The sequence below is a fragment of the Mauremys mutica genome, chromosome 3 (genome assembly GCF_020497125.1).
Source record: "Mauremys mutica isolate MM-2020 ecotype Southern chromosome 3, ASM2049712v1, whole genome shotgun sequence".
NCBI classification, from domain to species: domain Eukaryota; kingdom Metazoa; phylum Chordata; order Testudines; family Geoemydidae; genus Mauremys; species Mauremys mutica.
Window position 1 is genome coordinate 3624927 of NC_059074.1, and position 20933 is coordinate 3645859.

General features: G+C 57.3%; 1 protein-coding gene across 4 annotated transcripts in view; it reads right to left on the reverse strand.

Annotated features, from left to right (window-relative positions):
- The window catches only part of DPYSL5 (dihydropyrimidinase like 5), a 106961-nt gene that overhangs the window by 19801 nt on the left and 66227 nt on the right, over positions 1–20933 (reverse strand). For 3 of the 4 annotated variants that reach the window (XM_045009719.1, XM_045009720.1, XM_045009721.1), the window contains 2 exons: positions 20691–20898; positions 2861–3029 (listed from right to left, as the gene is read on the reverse strand). In XM_045009719.1, the coding sequence (XP_044865654.1) occupies positions 2861–3029; positions 20691–20898 (377 nt within the window). The remainder of the gene's footprint in view (positions 1–2860; positions 3030–20690; positions 20899–20933) is intronic. The other variant, XM_045009722.1, reaches the window with a different exon arrangement.

Consider the following 20933-nt stretch of genomic DNA (forward strand, 5'->3'; position numbering starts at 1 on the left):
CGATGTGAGAGAACGACTTTGGCAAATAATGCGTTTAAAAAAATCCCCTTGGCCTACTAGGAAATGTATATTTATGTAAGTTTCTGAGTCAGAAATCTAGCATTCGGGGGAGCAGAGTCACTAAAATGTAGCCCTTTAACGCGCCCCTCCCTTCTCTTCCACCGCTCCCCACTCAGAGTTCGTGGCCTTGGTCAGTGAAGACCCAGAGTTCAGAGGTGCTTTCGCATGAGTTCACCTCCCACCCTGGGGGGTGGGGTGCATGGGAGAAGGCACCTTGCTCGTTCCTCCCGCTGCTGCTGTTCATTGTGCCACCATTCACTCCACCACTCCATTGCTGATGGTCCTGCACCATCACCTTCTGATGCCACCTGCCACTGTGACCTCTGCGAGTCAGTCTCTTGAGGTTCCACTGTGGGGGAAGCTCACAGCGAGTGCAGGCTGGGCAGTCCCCTCCACAGAAACACTGTCCTGCAGTAGGTCTAAGCACTTCGACCTGACTGTCAGTGACTTCAGCTCTAGTGACCACTTAACAAAACAAAAAAGACTCTCAGTGGAGCCTAATAAGAGAGAGTCCAGCGGAGGGCAACAAAAATGATCAGGGGGCTGGAGCACATGACTTATGAGGAGAGGCTGAGGGAACTGGGATTGTTTAGTCTGCAGAAGAGAAGAGTGAGGGGGGATTTGATAGCTGCTTTCAACTACCTGAAAGGGGGTTCCAAAGAGGATGGATCTAGACTGTTCTCAGTGGTGGCAGATGACAGAACAAGGAGCAATGGTCTCAAGTTGCAGAGGGGGAGGTTTAGGCTGGATATTAGGAAACACTATTTCCCTAGGAGGGTGGTGAAGCACTGGAATGGGTTCCCTAGGGAGGTGGTGGAATCTCCTTCCTTAGAGGTTTTTAAGGTCAGGCCTGACAAAGCCCTGGCTGGGATGATTTAGTTGGGGTTGGTCCTGCTTAGATAGCTCCTTAGGTCCTTTCCAACCCTGATATTTTAGGATTCTCTGATGAGCTCTCTCTAAACAGGGTAGAGGGGCAGGTCAAATAGTGCCTGTGACTCTTAGGCACAGCCCACCCCATCCTGCAAAACCCCTGTCCCATCCCTGCCCTCCACTGGGATCTGCCATCCAAACCCCTTGCTTAGCAAGTACAGTTCAGTTAGGGTGACCAGACAGCAAGTGTGAAAAATCGGGACAGGGGGTGGGGGGTAATAGGTGCCTATATAAGAAAAAGCTCCAAATATCAGGACTGTCCCTATAAAATCGGGACATCTGGTCACCCTAAGTTCAGTTGAGGGTGACCAGGGCTTAATTTGTAATGAAAGAGGTGCCAGGGCTCAAGCAAGGTTTTTACTTTCATAACTGATGTGGCAAGCCCGGGGCTCTGAGCTGCCGAGCCTGGAGGTGCCCGGGGCTCAGCTCTGGCAAAAATTAAGCACTGAGGGCGACCCCCTCATTCAGTCAGGCCAAGCACAGTTCTGCTGCCCTTTACTCATACAGTGAGAACATTTCATGCCCCCACATTCAATACTAAAGTGATTTGTAACCCAACATCAGCCAAAATTGATCCCTTGTGCAGCACAGCTCTGTCTGCTGACACCTCGGCAGAGTAGGTGAGTTCATGTAAATACAGTCTGGTCCCGAAGCCTTTCCCCGCTCCCCGGCTCACCACTAGCTGTCGGGGAGAGCTCAGTCACACCTTGCTTACAAATCATCATTTTAAATTATAAGGTTGGCCAACGTTGCCGAAACAAATGTGCCAACATTGTCAGAAAAACAACAGCTGTGTGAGGAAGCTAGTCTTTGTTCACGCTTTTCAAACCTATTATACTTTTCCAGGTACAAGTATTTCATCATACACTGTATCTGCTTTTAAAATGTGTATTAATGTTTCAATTTCAATTCAAATGTCCAACCAATGACAAAATAGGCAACACTGCATGTAACTAGTTGACTACTTGTGGGGGGTGTTGGGGAAATTCTGGGAGGGGGGTACACCCCTGCTGGGGGGGTGTTGGGGAAATCCCTGCCAGGCGATGCCAAATGTCTGGCGAACAATGGCCAAGCCCCTGACTGATTGCCCAGCGCTCGCTTTGCTGAGACTCAGCCAACCCACGCCTGCCAGCCTCTGCCACGGGAACAGGGGCTGGAACGGACGGCACACAGGAATAGCAGCATTGCCAGGCTGGCTCAGAACGAGAGCTGGGAGCCAGGACTCCTGGCTTCTCCCTGCTCTGCCAAGACCAGGAGGGCTGACCTCAGGCACTGCCCAGAGGCTCTGCAGGGCAGGGGCATGTCTGCAGCACCCAGGGCGAGGGGCCACAGGTCCAGGTTGGACCCAGGGACGCTCCCATAGTACAAATGAACACAGTGCCTCAGTTTCCCCATCTGTGCAGCAGGGTTGACATCTGCATGGCCTCCGGTAGTGCTCGCAGTGTGTGGATGGCGCCGGCAGCGCTGTGTCCGGCTAGGCAGCGAGCTCAGCATAGGAGGCAGCAGGGAGCATCTCGTCCACATGCCACTTGCAGGCTGGTAGAACAGGGAGGTGGGGCTGGTGGGGAGAGTCTGCCGGAGCTGCCTGGACTGGGGCAGTCCACGCTGTGTCCCTGCCTGAGAGATCCCCCGCCAGGGCTTAGAGCACGGCCAACGAACGCTGCTGGGCGCCTGTCTGTGACGTCGACACGTGGCCTCCCGCCGCCTGGTCGACACAGCCACCGGCAGCCAGACCTGGAGCAAGAGGCCCACGTGCCCTGACCTGCCCTGCTCTCGGCCAGCCCCTCACACACGGACGGGGGTGGGGGAGGTTCTTGCTGGGGTCCCCCCCTCCAGGGGGCGCTAGCACACGCTCCGGCCCCGCTCTTACCGGATAGGCTGAAGCCGGACTCGTGAAGGTCCCTCATGCCCCCGTGTCGAGTGGCAGGTCGGGTGGGGGTATCTGCAAGTGGAGTCCCCGTCTCCTTTTTCCCAGCATGCACAACCACAGCCACGTCCCCCAGGTAGGGGGTGCGCTCCACGCCCCTAAGCTTTAAACTCTAATGGAGGGAGAAAAGAAACACCCATGAGCGCCGGCCGCACAGTTAGAGCAGAACCCTGCCCCGTCCCTGCGCTGCCTGATCCCCGTCCCTGCGCTGCCTGATCCCCGTGGCCGGCCCTTCCCCGTCCCTGCGCTGCCTGATCCCCATGGCCGTCCCTTCCCCGTCCCTGCGCTGCCTGATCTCCGTGGCCAGCCCTGCCCTGTCCCTACGCTGCCTGATCTCCGTGGCCGGCCCTGCCCCGTCCCTGCGCTGCCTGATCCCCGTCCCTGCGCTGCCTGATCCCCGTGGCCAGCCCCGCCCCGTCCCTGCGCTGCCTGATCCCCGTCCCTGCGCTGCCTGATCCCCGTGGCCGGCCCCGCCCCGTCCCTGCGCTGCCTGATCCCCGTGGCCAGCCCCGCCCCGTCCCTGCGCTGCCTGATCCCCGTCCCTGCGCTGCCTGATCCCCGTGGCCGGCCCTGCCCCGTCCCTGCGCTGCCTGATCCCCGTCCCTGCGCTGCCTGATCCCCGTCCCTGCGCTGCCTGATCCCCGTGGCCGGCCCTTCCCCGTCCCTGCGCTGCCTGATCCCCGTGGCCGGCCCTGCCCCGTCCCTGCGCTGCCTGATCCCCGTGTCCGGCCCTGCCCCGTCCCTACGCTGCCTGATCCCCGTCCCTGCGCTGCCTGATCCCCGTCCCTGCGCTGCCTGATCCCCGCGGCCGGCCCTGCCCCATCCCTGCGCTGCCTGATCCCCGCGGCCGGCCCTGCCCCATCCCTGCGCTGCCTGATCCCCGTCCCTGCGCTGCCTGATCCCCGTGGCCGGCCCCGCCCCATCCCTGCGCTGCCTGATCCCCGTCCCTGCGCTGCCTGATCCCCGCGGCCGGCCCTGCCCTGTCCCTGCGCTGCCTGATCCCCGTCCCTGTGCTGCCTGATCCCCGTGGCCAGCCCTGCCCCGTCCCTGCGCTGCCTGATCCCCGTCCCTGCGCTGCCTGATCCCCGTCCCTGCGCTGCCTGATCCCCGTGGCCGGCCCTGCCCTGTCCCTACACTGCCTGATCTCCGTGGCCGGCCCTGCCCTGTCCCTACGCTGCCTGATCCCTGTGGCCGGCCCTGCCCCGTCCCTACACTGCCTGATCTCCGTGGCCGGCCCTGCCCCGTCCCTACGCTGCCTGATCTCCGTGGCCGGCCCCGCCCCGTCCCTACGCTGCCTGATCTCCGTGGCCGGCCCCGCCCCGTCCCTACACTGCCTGATCTCCGTGGCCGGCCCTGCCCCGTCCCTACGCTGCCTGATCTCCGTGGCCGGCCCTGCCCCGTCCCTGCGCTGCCTGATCCCCGTGGCCGGCCCTGCCCCGTCCCTGCGCTGCCTGATCTCCGTGGCCGGCCCTGCCCCGTCCCTGGGCTGCCTGATCTCCGTGGCCGGCCCTGCCCCGTCCCTGCGCTGCCTGATCCCCGTCCCTGCACTGCCTGATCCCCGTGGCCGGCCCCGCCCCATCCCTGCACTGCCTGATCCCCGTCCCTGCGCTGCCTGATCCCCGTGTCCGGCCCCGCCCCCTCCCTGCGCTGCCTGATCCCCGTGTCCGGCCCCGCCCCATCCCTGCGCTGCCTGATCCCCGTGTCCGGCCCCGCCCCATCCCTGCGCTGCCTGATCCCCGTGGCCGGCCCCGCCCCCGCCCTGCGCTGCCTGATCCCCGTCCCTGCGCTGCCTGATCCCCGTGGCCGGCCCCGCCCCGTCCCTGCGCTGCCTGATCCCCGTCCCTGCGCTGCCTGATCCCCGTGGCCGGCCCTGCCCTGTCCCTGCGCTGCCTGATCCCCGTGTCTGGCCCCGCCCCGTCGCTGCGCTGCCTGATTCCCGTGGCCGGCCCCGCCCCGTCCCTGCGCTGCCTGATCCCCATGGCCGGCCCCGCCCCGTCCCTGCGCTGCCTGATCCCCGTCCCTGCGCTGCCTGATCCCCGTGGCCGGCCCCGCCCCGTCCCTGCGCTGCCTGATCCCCGTCCCTGCGCTGCCTGATCCCCGTGGCCGGCCCTGCCCTGTCCCTGCGCTGCCTGATCCCCGTGTCCGGCCCCGCCCCGTCGCTGCGCTGCCTGATTCCCGTGGCCGGCCCCGCCCCGTCCCTGCGCTGCCTGATCCCCATGGCCGGCCCCGCCCCGTCCCTGCGCTGCCTGATCCCCATGGCCTTCCCTTCCCCATCCCTGCGCTGCCTGATCCCCGTCCCTGCGCTGCCTGATCTCCATGGCCGGCCCCGCCCTGTCCCTGCGCTGCCCGAGCCCTGTGGCTGGCCCTGTCCCATCCCTACACTGCCCGAGCCCTGTGGCCTGCCCTGCCCTGCCCCTACACAGGCCGATCCCCGTGAGCTCTGTCCCGCCCCTACACTGCCCGATCCCTGTGGCCGGCCCTGCCCCATCCCTATGCTGCCCAAGGCCCGGGGCCGGCCTGGCACCGCCAGACTGGACCTTAGGCTTCTCGCTGTGGCTGGCCCTGGGGGACAGCAGCCAGCAGCCAGGCTGGGGAGCCTGGACCATCTGGGGCCTGGACATAGAGCGGGGCTGAGATGGGATCCCCACCTAATATGGGCTGGGCTGTGACTGAGCTTGCTCCCCGACCCTGCCCAGCCCCTGCCCCAGGGGTCGCTTCGGGGGAGAACTCAGCTGAAAGCGGGGGAAGGATGGGGGGTTTCTCAGGACACTCCAGCCCCATTACTGCAGCTTCCCCAGCTGGGACACTGAACTTCCAGAGGCGTCATCCACTGGTAAAGGTCCTGTTAGCCAGGCTGGGCTGGGCTGATGTCCCAACCTCTGTTTACAGGAGCTCGGAAAAGGCGACGGGGCATGGATCACTGGACGATTCCCTGTTCTGTTCATTCCCTCTGGGGCACCTGGCACTGGCCACTGTCAGAGGACAGGATACTGGGCTAGATGGACCTTTGGTCTGACCCAGTGTGGCCGTTCTTATGAGACACCAAGGCCTAGAGGAGGGGGGAGAAGGGTACAGCCTGGGGGGTGGGTGCAGTGTTGAGAGGAGACACCGTGTAGGGTAGGGGGACAGCATAGGGATAGGGGTGCAGCGTGGGGTAGGGGATATAATGTGGGGAATGGGTGCAGTGTGGGTTGGGGAAGGGGGGACTGCACAGGGAGGAGGTGCAGTGTGGAGGTACAGCATGGGGAAGGGGTGCAGTGCGGGGGCAGGGGATACCGCATGGGGAAGAGGTGCAGTGTGGGGGCAGGGGGTACAGCATGGGGTAGGGGCGCAGTGCGGGGGTAGCACATGGGGGGGTACCGCATGAGGAAGGGGTGCAGTGCAGGGGTACAGCATGCAGTAGGGGCACAGTGCAGGGGTACCGCATGGGGTAGGGGTGCAGTACGGGGGTGGGGGGTACCGCATAGGGAAAGGGTGCAGTGTGGGGGTACTGCATGGGGAAGGGGTGCAGTGTGGGGGTGTACCACATCGGGAAGGGGACCAGTGCAGGGGTGGGGGGTACCGCATGGGGAAGGGGTGCAATGCAGGGGTGGGGAGGTACCACATGGGGAAGGGGTGCAATGCGGGGGTACCGCATGGGGAAGGGGCGCAGTACGGGGGTGGGGAGGTACCACATGGGGAAGGGTGCAGTGCGGGGGTACTGCATGGGGGGTACCGCATGGGGAAGGGGTGCAGTGCGGGGGCACTGCATGGGGGGTACCGCATGGGGAAGGGGTGCAGTGCAGGGGTGGGGGTACCACATGGGGTAGGGGCGCAGTGCAGGGGTACTGTATGGGGAAGGGGTGCAGTGCAGGGGTGGGGGTACAACATGGGGAAGGGGCGCAGTGTGGGGGTACTGTATGGGGAAGGGGCACAGTGCGGGGGTGGGGTAGTACCGCATGGGGAAGGGGTGCAGTGCGGGGGTGGGGGTACCGCATGGGGAAGGGGCACAGTGCAGGGGTACCACATGGGGAAGATGCGCAAGGCGGGGATGGGGGGTACATAATGGGGTAGGGGCACAGTGCAGGTGTACCGCATGGGGAAGGGGTGCAGTGCGGGGGTGGGGGGGTACCACATGGGGTAGGGGCGCAGTGCGGGGGTGGGGGGTATCACATGGGGTAGGGGCGCAGTGCAGGTGTACTGCATGGGGAAGGGGTGCAGTGCGGGGGTGGGTACCGCATGGGGAAAGGGTGCAGTGTGGGGGTGGGGGGTATCACATGGGGTAGGGGCGCAGAGCAGGTGTACCGCATGGGGAAGGGGTGCAGTGCGGGGGTACCGCATGGGGAAGGGGCGCAGTGCGGGGGTGGGGGGTATCACATGGAGTAGGGGCGCAGTCCAGGGGTACCGCATGGGGAAGGGGTGCAGTGCGGGGGTACCGCATGGGGAAGGGGCGCAGTGCGGGGGTGGGGGGTATCACATGGGGTAGGGGCGCAGTGCAGGGGTACCGCATGGGGAAGGGGTGCAGTGCGGGGGTACCGCATGGGGAAGGGCGCAGTGTGGGGGTGGGGGGTATCACATGGGGTAGGGGCGCAGTGCGGGGGTACCGCATGGGGAAGGGGCGCAGTGCGGGGGTGGGGGGTATCACATGGGGTAGGGGCGCAGTGCGGGGGTGGGGGGTATCACATGGGGTAGGGGCGCAGTGCAGGTGTACCGCATGGGGAAGGGGTGCAGTGGGGGGGGTGGGGGGTATCACATGGGGTAGGGGCGCAGTGCAGGGGTACAGCATGGGGAAGGGGTGCAGTGCGGGGGTACCGCATGGGGAAGGGCGCAGTGCGGGGGTACCGCATGGGGAAGGGGTGCAGTGCGGGGGTACAGCATGGGGAAGGGCGCAGTGCGGGGGTACCGCATGGGGAAGGGGCGCAGTGCGGGGGTGGGGGGTATCACATGGGGAAGGGGCGCAGTGCAGGTGTACCGCATGGGGAAGGGGTGCAGTGCGGGGGTGGGGAGGTACCGCATGGGGAAGGGGCGCAGTGCGGGGGTACCGCATGGGGAAGGAGCGCAGTGCGGGGGTGGGGGGTATCACATGGGGTAGGGGTGCAGTGCGGGGGTGGGGTAGTACCGCATGGGGAAGGGGCGCAGTGCGGGGCAGGGTCTCTGCTATTGCAGCCCCCCTTCCTCCCCACTCAGGCCTGGCTCCCTCTGGCAGAGCTGCACCCTGGGTACGGCAGCTGGCGTCCTGCGCTGGGCGAGGGGCACTGTCGGGACAAGGCTGGCTGCTGTCTCCCCCCCAGGAGCAGGCCCCCCTGCAGGCAGAGGCCAAGTGATGCCCCGAGCTGTGAGCCGGTGCCACGCGGGGCAGCTGTGGGGAGGACGACCCCCACCTGAAGGGAGCACAGAGCTGGGGCACTTGAGAAACCCCAGGCCAAGAGAGAGCAGAGTGCGTCCCCCTAAGGCCTGCAGCGCGCTGCCCCCTGCTGGCACGCCGCCACACTGCACCAATGCCAAGCAGATTCCACCCCCCGCCCCCAGGCGAGTAACCGCAGGCGTTAAAGATCAGTCCCATGCAGACAAGCGATGCCCCCTAGTGCCATGCAAGGATCATGCACAGACAGCAGCAAGCGCCAGCGGCCACAGCAGCGGGCTGGGAACCAGAACTCTGGGGTCCAACCCTGGCTCTGAGTGGGCTCGGGCAGGTCCCTCCCCACTCCGCCCATGGTGGGGCGCCCCCTGCTGCCAAGGGGATGCCGCTGCCCTGCATAAGTACGGTGAAACCACAGGCTGCCGCAGGCGCGTGGGAAGAGGGCCGAATTGCTAAGGAGGAGCACAAGAGATCGGCACCAGCGTGTAGGAGCGAAGGCAGCGAGTCACACCAAGCAAGGGCCACAAAAGGCAGTAAGAAGAGGCTCTTGATGCATCTCTAGACCAAGAGGAAGGAGAGTTAATAACTGACATCATCGAAAGGCTGAGGTGGTTAATGACTATTTTGCTTCCGTCGTCACTAAAAGGTTAATGGTGACCAGATCCTCAACACAACCACTACTAACCCCAAGGGGGGAGGAAAACTGAAATAGGGAGAGAACAGGCTAAAGACTAGTTAGACGTATTCAAGTCAGCAAGGCCTGATGAAACTCAACCTGGGGTACTAAGGAAATGGCGGACCCGATCTCGGACCCATTAGCAATGGTCTTTGAGAATTCCCGGAGGACGGGCGAGGTCCCAGAGGACTGGAGAAGGGCAAACACAGGACTGTCTTTCGAAAGGGGAACAAGGAGGACCCAGGGAATTACAGACCAGTCAGCCTCGCTTCAATACCTGGAAAGACACTGGGACAAATCATTCATCTATCAGTTTGTAAGCGCCTAGAGGATAAGAGGGTTATAAGGAACAGCCAGCATGGATTTATCAAGAACAAATCCTGCCCAACCAACCTCATTTCCTTCTCTGACAGTTATTAGCCTAGTGGCTGGGGGAAGCTGTAGGTGGGATATGTCTTGATTTTCGTAAGGCTTTTGACACATTCCCACGTGCCATTCTCACAAGCAAACTAGGGAAATGCGGTCTGGATGGAATTACCATGAGGTGGGTGCACAACTGGTTGAAAGACCATACTCAAGGAGTAGTTTCAATGGTTCACTGTCCAACTGGGAGGTCATATCGGCTGGGATCCTGCCCCCGCCCTGCACCTTAACCTGGGCCCGGTACTGTTCAATATTTTCATGGACTTGGCTAATGGAGTGGAGAGGAGGCTTATAAAATCTGCGGATGACACCAAGCTGGGAGGGGCAGCGAGCACTTTGGAGGCAGGGTCAGAATTCAAGATGATCTTAACAAATTGGTCTGAATTCAGCAAGCTGTAATTCAATACAGACGAGTGCAACATACCTGAGCTAGGAGGTAAAAATCCAACGCCCAACTCCAGTGGAGACTAACTGGCGAGGTGGCAGTACTGCTAAAAGGGTCTGGTGGGTTACAGTGGCTCACAAAGTGAATATGAGTCAGTTGCAAAAAAGGCTAATATTCTGGGGTGTTGTCACAGATCCACAGGGCCGGGCTATGGCCCAGCTTTGGAACAGTCTCTGGGAGGAGCCCTTCAGTGGGCCAGACCCCCTACGGGTCCCACTCTTCCTTCAAGGTAAGCCACATGGCTTCACCGCCTCTTTAGACTGGACCTCTGGGCTCCAGCCCCCCTGCTCCACCCTGGGAGCTCCAGGCACCAAGTCCAGCTGGGACAGACCCTGAGGCATAGGTGCCGACTCCGGGGCTGGAGCACCCACAGGGAAAAACTAGTGGGTGCAGCCAAGCCCACCTCCTCCCAGCGCTTCCCGCCTTGCTGCCCAGCCCAGCTGCAGTGACCCCCATGGTTCAAGCTCTGGCTGTCTCACTGTCTGACCTTGGTCAGACTCCAGGTGAGAGCCCTGCCCCCGACTCCTTCCAGCCCCCAGATCTTATCCCCCCCTCGCTCCTCCCAGCCCTTTGCTCCCCAGCTGGGAGCATGGCCCGGCCTCCCTGCTGAGCAGTGGGGAAATCCATCTGCCTCGGGGACCAGGGTGGGGCGGTTTCAATGTCTGCGCAATTGGATTTGCTGTCGTCTTCTTGAATCTGCACTGATCTGGGGACCAGGCCCAGACAGCTCGGTGACACCCCGAGCTGTGTCTCTTAGCCTGCCCGGAGAGCAACCACTCCCTTTCCACCCACTGGGGAAACTCAGCCACACACAGGACCCATCAAAATAGTGCAAAATCGTCCCACTCTGTCCCAGGCGTATGAACAGGAGTGTCCAAGGTCACGGTTCTGCTGTGTTCGGCACTGGGGGGCTCTCAGCTGGAGGTCTGGGTCTAATCCTTACTGCCACACGGAGACGTGGACAAACTGGGGGCAGTTCAGAGGAGAGCAACAGAACCAATGAAAGGTTCAGTAACCCTGACCTGTGAGGAACGGTCACAAAGCCGGGGCCTGGTTCGTGCTGGGAGAAGGGACTGAGCGGGGACCTGGTAACAGTCTGCAGAGCTGCTCAGGGCTGTTCTACCGGGGGGGGGGTCATCACTTGTTCTCCACGTCCCCGGCAGGTAGGACGAGAAGCAATGGGCTAAATCTGCAGCAGGGAGACTGAGGCCGGCGCCTAGGAAGGGACGCTGGGGACCCGCTCCCCAGGGAGGCTGTGGGATCCCGCCACTGGAGGTTTAAGAACACATTGGACAAACCCGTCAGGGCTGGTCCAGGTTCACCCGGCCGTGCCTCAGCGCGGGGGGCTGGACATGGTGCCCACGCAAGGTCCCTTCCAGCCCCAAGTTGCAGCTCCCTAGGGCTGCGGCTGGCAGGTCCTGAACCCACAGTGGCTAGGAGGGGAAGCCAGCACCTGGACCCACTCACCAAGATGGCGATCTGCAGCCCCTGAACTGGAGGGAGAGGAGTAGAGGGGGAGGTGCTAGGGAAGCAATCGGAGGGTGAAAGGCTCCAGGGAGCTGACCTCACTGGGAGGGCGGCTACAAGGGTGCTGCTGAGAGGCAGCCAAAGAGGAATACCCGGGGGTGGGGGGGAAGGGCACGCATGGAGCAGGAGTGACACTGTGCAAGGACAGCAGGGCTGGAGCAGAGCATCAGGGCAAAGGACAAGATCGGTGACCGCGAGCTCCCAGGCTCGCTTTTTTCACAGCCGCCTCCACACACACACACACACACCCCGGATCCGCCTGTGCCACGATGGGCCCACAGGGAACCAGCTGCTCACCGACCTCTGAGTCACCACCAGCCAGGGTGCCCCCCGTGAGGCCTGCACTCAGCTCATTGCTCCTGACTGGCCTCACATAGAATCATAGGACTGGAGGGACCTCAAGAGGTCATCTAGTCCCAACCCCTGCACTCCTGGCAGGACTGAGTATTGTCCAGCCCATCCCTGACAGGTGTTTGTCCAACCTGCTCTTAAAAATCCCCAATAATGGAGATTCCACCACCTCCCTGGGCAATTAATTCCAGTGCTTAACCACCCTGACAGGTAGGAAGTTTTTCCTAATGTCCAACTTAAACCTCCCTTGCTGCAATTTAAGCCCATTGCTTCTTGTCCTGTCCTCAGAGGCTAAGAACAATTCTTCTCCCTCCTCCTTGTAACAAACTTTTATGTACTTGAAAACTTATCACGTCCCCTCTCAGTCTGCTCTTCCCCAGGCTAAACAAACCCAATTTTCTCAATCTTCCCTCATCAGTCATGCATGTTTTCTAGACCTTCAGTCGTTGTTGCTCTTCTCTGGACTTTCTCCAATTAGTTCACTTCCTTCCTGAAATGTGGCATCCAGAGGCCTAATCAGCGCGGAGTAGAGCGGAAGAATTACTTCTCGGGTCTTGCTTCAGCACTCCTGCTAATACAGCCCAGAATGACGTTCGCTTTTTTTGCAACAGCGTTACACTGTTGACCTATATTTAGCTTGTGATCCACTATGACCCCCAGATCCCTTTCTGCAGTATCCTTCCTAGGCAGCCATTGCCCATTTTTCGTGTGTGCAACTGATTGTTCCTTCCTGAGTGGAGCACTTTGCATTTGTCCTTATTGAATTTCATCTTATTTACTTCACACCATTTCTCCAGTTTGTCCAGATCACTTTGAATTTTAATCCTATCCTCCAAAGCACTTGCAACCCCTCCTGGCTTGGTAACATCCGCAAACTTTATAAAAGTGTGCTCTCTATGCCATTCTCTAAATCATCGATGAAGACATTGAACAGAACCGCACCCAGAACCAATCCCTGCGCGACCCCCCTCGTTATGTCCTTCCAGCCTGACTGTGACCCACTGATAACTACTCTCTGGGAACGGTTTTCCAACCAGTTATGCCAGTGAAAGCATGAAGGGTGGAGGCCTCCCACTGGGGAGGCACCAGGCTAAGGAGCAGCGCAATGTGGCCTGACAGTGGGCAGAGAACTGCCGCTGGGCGAGCAGCTACCTGCTGGGCCCTGCTGAGGGAGGGTGTGTGCAGATCACACGTGCAGAGCGCCTGGCAGCTCTAACCACATCATGCTAAGGAACTGGACGACGGCCTCCCTATGCACCCATCCATAACGCGTAGGGAAAAAAGGCTGTGTGATGACAGGGGCCTTCAACCTGAGCGACGTGCTGCAGGTCTCGTGCTGCCCGTGCTCAAACATCCCTAGGACATTTAAACTGTACAGATGACAATCTCCTAACTCAGTAAGTGTGGCAGCCAAGACAGGGGAATTCTGTATTAGACCTCGTCCTAACAGAGGGGAACTGATCACAGAACTAAAAATTAATGGTAACTTTAGGTACAAGCAGGGCTGGCTTTAGGCCGATTCTCCCGAATCGGGCCCCGCGCCCTAAAGACGACCGCCTAACTTAGGTGCCTTTTTAATTTTTACTCACCTGGCGGCGGTCCGGGTCTTCGGCAGGGGTCCTTCACTCACTCCGGGTCTTCGCCGGCATTTCGGTGGCGGCTCCTTCAGACCCGGAGCGCCGCTGGGTGAGTCATCCCTGCCGGGACCCCGTCAAAACTATTCGAATCAGGCCCCACACTTCCTAAAGCCGGCCCTGGGTACAAGTGATCATGACGATCACATTTATAAAGTGCAAGCAGTTTTGAAGTCCAGACCGGTAATATACACACTTGGTGCTTTAACAGGGCCAATTTCACAAAAGCTGAAAACAATTATGAACCAAATCAGCTGGGAGGAAGAACTGAGTCATAAAATGCAAATGAAGATTGGGAATTGTTCAGGAACAATTCATTAGATGCCCCAAAAGCCACAACTGCATAATCAAAGAAGAAGGCCATTCTGATTCAAAAACTGACCTGGTTTAGAGAAGTGAAGACAGCTATAAAAATATATAAACAACAAATGGAAGAAAGGGAAGTAAATAGTAATAAATATAAATCAGAAGCTGGGAATTGTAGAAAATTCATAAGGGAAGCAAAGAGACACTATAATAGATCTACGGCCAGCAGAGATAAGGACAATATCTAACCCTAATGGGCAATTGCCTTATGTTAATTTGTATAGCTAATGTCACGTTATTGACATCAACTGTGACCATACAGATCATTGTTGCAACCACTGTTATATATTTGGGCATAAGCTTTCATGGGCTAGAACCCACTTCATCAGATGCATGAAGTGGAAAATACAGGAGCAGGTATAAATACATGAAAAGATGTGATTTGCCTTACCATGTGTGAGGTCAGTCTAACAAGACATTTCAATTGACAGCAGGATACCAAGGGAGGAAAAATAACTTTTGAAGTGGTAATGAGAGTGGCCCATTTCAGACAGCTGGCAAGAAGATGTGAGTAACAGTAGGTGGAAATTAGTATTGGGGAAATTAAGTTTAGGTTTTGTAACGACCCAACCACTCCCAGTCTTTATTCAGGCCTACTCTGATGGTGTCGAGTTTGCAAATTAATTCCAGTTCTGCAGTTTCACGTTGGAGTCTGTTTTTGAAGTTTTTTTGTTGAAGAATTGCCACTTTGAGGTCTGTTATTGAGTGACCAGGGAGACTGAAGTGTTCTCCTACTGGTTTTTGAATGTTATGATTCCTGATGTCAGATTAGGAATATTAGGAAAAACTTTTTCACTAGGAGGGTGGTGAAGCACTGGAATGGGTTCCCTAGGGAGGTGGTAGAATCTCCTTCCTTAGAGGTTTTTAAGGTCAGGCTTGACAAAGCCCTGGCTGGGATGATTTAGTTGGGGATTGGTCCTGCTTTGAGCAGGACCAATACTAGATGACCTCCTGAGGTCCCTTCCAACCCTGATATTCTATGATTCTAGTCCATTTATTCTTTTGCGTAGAGACTGTCCTTTTTAGGCGATTTGGCCAATGTACATGGCAGAGGGGCATTGCTGGCATATGATGGCAGATATCACATTGGTAGATGTGCAGGTAAACAAGCCCCTGATGGTGTGGCTGATGTGGTTAGGTTCTATGATGGTGTCCCTTAAATAGATATGTGGACAGAGTTGGGAATGGGGTTTGTTGCAATAATAGGTTCCTGGGTTGGTGTTTTTGTTGTGTGGTTGCTGGTGAGTATTTGCTTCAGGTTGGGGGGCTGTCTGTAAGCGAGGACTGGCCTGTCTCCCAAGATCTGTGAGAGTGAGGGATCGTCCTTCAGGATAGGATGTAGATCCTTGATGATGCGCTGGAGAGATTTTAGTTGGGGGCTGTAGATGACGGCGAGTGGTGTTCTGTTAATTTCTTTACTGGGCCTGTCTTGTAGTAGGTGACTTCTGGGTACCCTTCTGGCTCTGTCAATTTGTTTCTTCACTTCACCAGGTGGGTGCTGTAGTTTTAAGAACGCTTGATAGAGATCCTGTAGGTGTTTGTCTCTGTCTGAGGGATTGGTGCAAATGCGGTTGTATCTTAGAGCTTGGCTGTAGACAATGGATCATGTGGTGTGGTCTGGATGAAAGCTGGAGGCATGTAGGTAAGTATAGCGGTCAGTAGGTTTCCGGTATAGGGTGGTGTTTATGTGACCATCGCTTATTAGCACTGTAGTGTCTAGGAAGTGGACCTCTTGTGTAGACTGGTCCAGGCTGAGGTTGATGGTGGGATGGAAATTGTTGAAATCTTGGTGGAATTCCTCTTTTGCTGTATTTTGCTGATACAGACTAACACGGCTACCACTCTGAAACCTGTTATATATTTACAGCAAATATTGTACAAAGGTTGTTGAGTGAGGTGTCTAAGAAAAGGTTATAATTTGCTGGTTATGATTATGCTATCTGTATGTGCATCTCACTTTTGAAGTTGAAGTTATGACTACTGTCTCTGTGCTTATATCTCAATGTGTAGCATTAGTGAAGAATTTGGTCAGCCTCTTGAGAAAGGAATTTGCAGATTAAGTGCCCAAACAAGAAACACTTAACTGACAATGGACTTGAGAGACTCCGATCCACATGAAAAATCTTCCGGGGACATTCAAGGTAGCATGCGAGCAATGGCTGATCTCTCTGTAAAACAGTGGGTCTCAAACATTTTTACTGGCGACCCCTTTCACATCACAAGTCTCTGAGTACGACCCCCAAAAAAAATTAAATAAATTTTAACACCATTATAAATGCTGGACGGCAAGCGGGGTTTGGGGTGGAGGTTAACAGCTCACGACCCCCATGTAATGACCTTGCGACCACCTGAGGGGTTTCGACCCCCAGTTTGAGAACCCCTGCTGTAAAAGAACTGAGTCATGCATGGACATGTGACTTGCCCATGTGCCTACACACTCCATCTTGTTGCTGTGATTTTGCACAGGAGAACAAAGGGGCTTCTTACTTCTGGAGGAACCTTGCTATGTTTTTATGTTCTTCTTATGTGCTACAAACTGAAGCTCTGAACAAAGGACTGAATGACCCATCCCATCTGTGGATGTTCTCCAGAGACTTGATTTGAACCTGCAGTTTATTCCATCGCTGCTACAAGCCTGAACCAAGAACTTTGCCATTACTGTATGTAATTGATTCCATTTGACCAATTTTAGCTCTCATCTATATTTCTTTCTTTCTATAAATAAACCTTTAGATTTTAGATGCTAAAGGATTGGCAGCAGCGTGATTTGTGGGTAAGATCTGATTTGTATATTGACCTGGGGCTGGGGCTTGGTCCTTTGGGATCGAGAGAACCTTTATTCCTCTTACTCGGGTATTGGTTTTCATAACCATTTGTCCCCATCACAAGTGGCACTGGTGGTGATACTGGAGTGTCTAAGGGAATTGCTTGTGTGACTTGTGGTTAGCCAGTGGAGTGAGACCCAAGTCCTCTCTGTCTGGCTGGTTTGGTTGCCTTAATGGTAAAGGACCCCAGCCTTGGGCTGTAACTGCCCTGATCTAAGCAATTTGTCCTGAATTGATACTCTCAGTTGTGTCCCACCAGAGGTAGCATCGTTACAGCTAATTACTGGTGATGCTTAGGAACTAGGTCTATTAGGAGTCTCCATAATTGCCTATTGTTCGCCTAAGGACTCAGCTGTCAAAGAAGGCCTGGAACTGTATAAGAATGTCTGGGGTCCTGAACCTTTTAATCTCAGATCTGCTTGATGCGTCAAGCAGGGGAAGCTTAAGCCATAAGCCTGAGATCTCCAGTCCTAATCTGGATCACCCTGAATATGGACATTGGACTATAATTTATGGACCAATTCTGAAAGAACTCTTTGCAACTACAAACTCACCATCTCTACTATGAACCTGATCTCAGAACTGTACTCAAGTCTGTCTGTATATTGATCTTTCAACCAACTCTCTCTCTCTTTTCTTTTTGTATTTGGGTAAGATCTGGAATATTCATTAACCTGAGTGGTAATGTGTCCGATCCTTTGGGATTGGTAGAACTTCCTTATATAATGAATAAGATTTTCAGTAATCCTCATCATATTTGACTTGGGCGGAGGCCTAAGGCTGGGTTGCTTTAAGGGAACTGTGTTGTTGGCTTCTGGGTAACCAGTAAGGTATTGCAGAAGCTGTTTTGGGCTGGCTTGGTAAATCGAAATATTGGAATATCCACTAGCTTTGGGGATTGTCTGCCCCTTTCTTTGCAGTTCACCCTAATAGAGTAACTCCAGTGTGGCTCCCTGGGACCCCAGTCACAGTTACATCCATCCACCTCTCTCTCAGCTTGCTCTGAGAGCAAACTTTGTCCTTTCACCCTCCCTCTGGCCTGTATCCATGCACGATATAGGAGAAACTGAGGCACACACAGGACTTTCAAAAATACTACAGAAAATTCCTGCTTTGTCACACATGGGTTTATGGGGAATGGATCCTGTCAAACTAACTTGATAAATTTTTGATGAGATTTCAAGTCCGGTTGATCAAGGTAACAGTGTTGATATAATATACTCAGATTTCTCTAAGGCATTTGACATGGCACCGCATGACATTGTGATTAAAAAACTAGAATGTTATAAAATAAACCTGGCCCACAGTAAATGGATTCAAAGCTGGCTAACTGATAGATCTCAACATGTAGTTGTAAATGGGGAGTCATCATCAAACGGGATGTTTCTAGGGGGGTCCTGCAGGGATCGGCTCTCAGCCCTATGTTATTTAACATTTGTATTGATGACCTGGACGAAAACAAAATCACCACTGATAAAGCTTGCAGACACAAAAACTGGAGGAGTGGTAAATAATGAAGAGCACGGGTCATTGACTCACGCTGATGTAGGGTGACCAGACAGCAAGTGTAAAAAATTGGGACGGGGTGGGGGGTAGTAGGTGGCTATATAAGAAAAGCCCCCAAAATCAGGACTGTCCCTATAAAATCCACTCATGTGGCTCGCTTGGTAAACTGGGGCAAGCAAACAGCGTGTGTTTTAATACGGTTCCATGGAGGAACAAAGAATGCAGGCCAGACTTCCAGGCTGGGGCTTTACCCTGGAAGGCACCGACTCTGAAAAAGATTTTGAGGGGTGGCCTGGACAATCAGCTGAACTTGAGCTCCAAAAGTGATGCTGTGGCCAAAAGGGCTAATACATAAGCAGGGCTCTTGAGGAGGAGTTGAGAGGTTATTTTACTCTGTGTGGAAGTGGTGCAACCGCTGCTGGAGACCTGGGTCCTGGTGCCCACAATTCCCCAAGAGATTGGGTGGATTCTCCAGCACTCACGTGTCAGTCGAGACTGGCTGTTTTTCTAACAGGTCTGTTCTGGGAATTATTTAGGGCAGGTCTCAGACTAGCTGATCTGATCCCTGCTGGCCTGAAGATCTCTGAATGTCTGAACTCAGGCCGGGGCCAGTGACTGGGATTGTTGTGGGTGAAATAACAGACGTATTGGAGCATGAGCTTTCGAGGGTGAATAGATGCATGGAAGTGGGTATTCACCCACTGTTAGTCTATAAGGTGCCACAGGACTCTCCGCTGCTTTTACAGATCCAGACTAACACGGCTGCCCCTCTGATACTCTGGGTGAAATGAATCCCTGGCCACTGCGGGGGAAGCAGCTCCAGGAGCCTGGGGCTTTCCTAGCCAAGCAAGGGGCTCTGGGCTCAGATGCTTTGATGGGAAGGAGGAGCCTTCCCCTTTCCCATCCCTCCCCACTCAGAGTCAGAGCCGGCGGGACCCAGCGTGCCAGGGTCACTAGAAGAATGCCAGAGCCTGTCATGCTGGGGTGAGGGGTGGAGAGCTCCCCAGAGTTGTGAGCTCCTGGACCTTGAACACAGAGCCCAGGTTCCAGCCAGACTTCGTGTGGACGCCTGCGGAGCAGCCCTGTCCCTCACCACACCCCCACCCACGGGCCAGCACTCAGCCCCAAAGAACCACACCCAGCACCCTGCCTCAAAGGGAGCTGGGGGATCCCAGACACATGACAGCCTGACACAGTGTGATCCCCCCACTCCTCGGACTCAGGATGGGGAGACAGCCCCACCCCAGGAGCACGACGGGTCCAAGTTCCCCTTCTCCAGAGAGGTGTGAGGACAGCCCCCTGCTACCCAGGAGGGAGCCAAGACCCCCAGGCACCACAGCCCCCAGTGCTTCCCCTGCCTGCCTCCCTCCCTCCCTCCCTCCCAGGGCCCGGGCCTGGCCCCAAGCCTCCCTCATTGTTGCCCCGATTACCACGCTGTGAGCCAGCACCCCTCCTCTCAACCCCGTTTCCTCGGCCGACGCCCCTCCCCTCAACCCCATGACCCCCCCAGGCAACAACCCTACCCCCAAATCCCCAGCCTGCTCCCACCTCCTCTTCCCCGTCCCCAATCCCAGCTCCCCCCCATACCGAGCGGGCAGAGAGACATGCCCAGGTCGCTGCGTGACTTCCCCAGCCACCCCAGCCGAACAAAGCCTGCCTATCTGCCGGCCTTGCCCCAGCTCACACACCGGCCTCCTCTGCGGGCATCACATGGAGCCAGCTCACGGCAGCAGGCGGCAGGCGCTCCTCAGTGCCAGCTGCATCACGTTGTCTGCCCCAACCGCTCCCACCACTCTGCTGGCTGCAAAGCAGCGGAGTCAGACAATCAGTCCGCAGCGGGGAGGCTGGGTGTTGACTCTGAACCCTAACGATGCCAATGCCAACGTAGCTGGCATTTCACTGCTGACCCCAGCGGGCTGCAGAGGACGGGCGTGCTCTCCTCTACTGGGCGCATGGCCCCTTTTGCCACTGCCAGTGAGTAGAGTGTGGGAGGGGGCCAGCCGCTGGACTCCTTCCTATTCCCCACCCTGCTGGGGCAGAGCCTCGGGCTCAGCTCTCTGCCGGCCGAGGGGCTACGCAATGGGAGACGGCCTGGCCTGGCGCTCAGGCTTGCCGGGCAAAGGCTGCTCTCAACCAGCTGTGCCAGTCCAGTGCGAGAGATGCAGTGCTGCCAGTGGGGGATCGCACAGCCGCAGGGCACCGTGGGTAGAACCCTTTGCCCTCCGCCCACCTGCAGGCTCTTTGCCTTGTGGGATACCCCGCGACAGGAGGAGGAGGGGAGGGAGTTGGGGGTCTGCTCCTGGATTGTCTCCTCCCGGAGGCTGGGCCCCACAGCTGTTGCTGAGCCCGTGGGCAGAGGAAACCCACCCCAGGCTGCCCTGGGCTGTCTCCTGCCAGCAGGGCCCCTGCGCAGCGCCCGCCCACGCTGCCACACGCAGCCCCCTGCAGTTGAGAAGAGTGGGAGTGGCCAACAGCTTCCTACACAACCAACCGGCCCATCTTGCTGCTGAGAAGGCCCAGCGGCGGGATCCCGGGCTCAGGCACCGCGTCACCTCACCCTGCACCATGATCCTGGTCCCGCTCCGGCCGTGTGGGGACGTGCAGGGGCAGCCAGGCACACGGGTCACCCTGAAGCCATGCACAGCACCGCAGCGCACGGGACACCCCGCCCCACCCTCCTACCTTCTCTCGCTGGACAAGCTTCTTGTAGACGGAGTCGGGGAAGGAGCGGAGCGGGCAGAACTTGCCGGTGCCCTCAGCACACATGAAGACGCCGTTCTCGTAGACCACGCGCCCGCGGCTGATGGTGACCAGCGGCACCCCGTGGCAGCGCATGTTCTCGTACAGGCTGATGTCTCCCCCCTGCACCTGGGTGCTGGCAGAGATGGTCCTGCGGGTGGCACAGAGAGAGCAGCTGGTTACAGG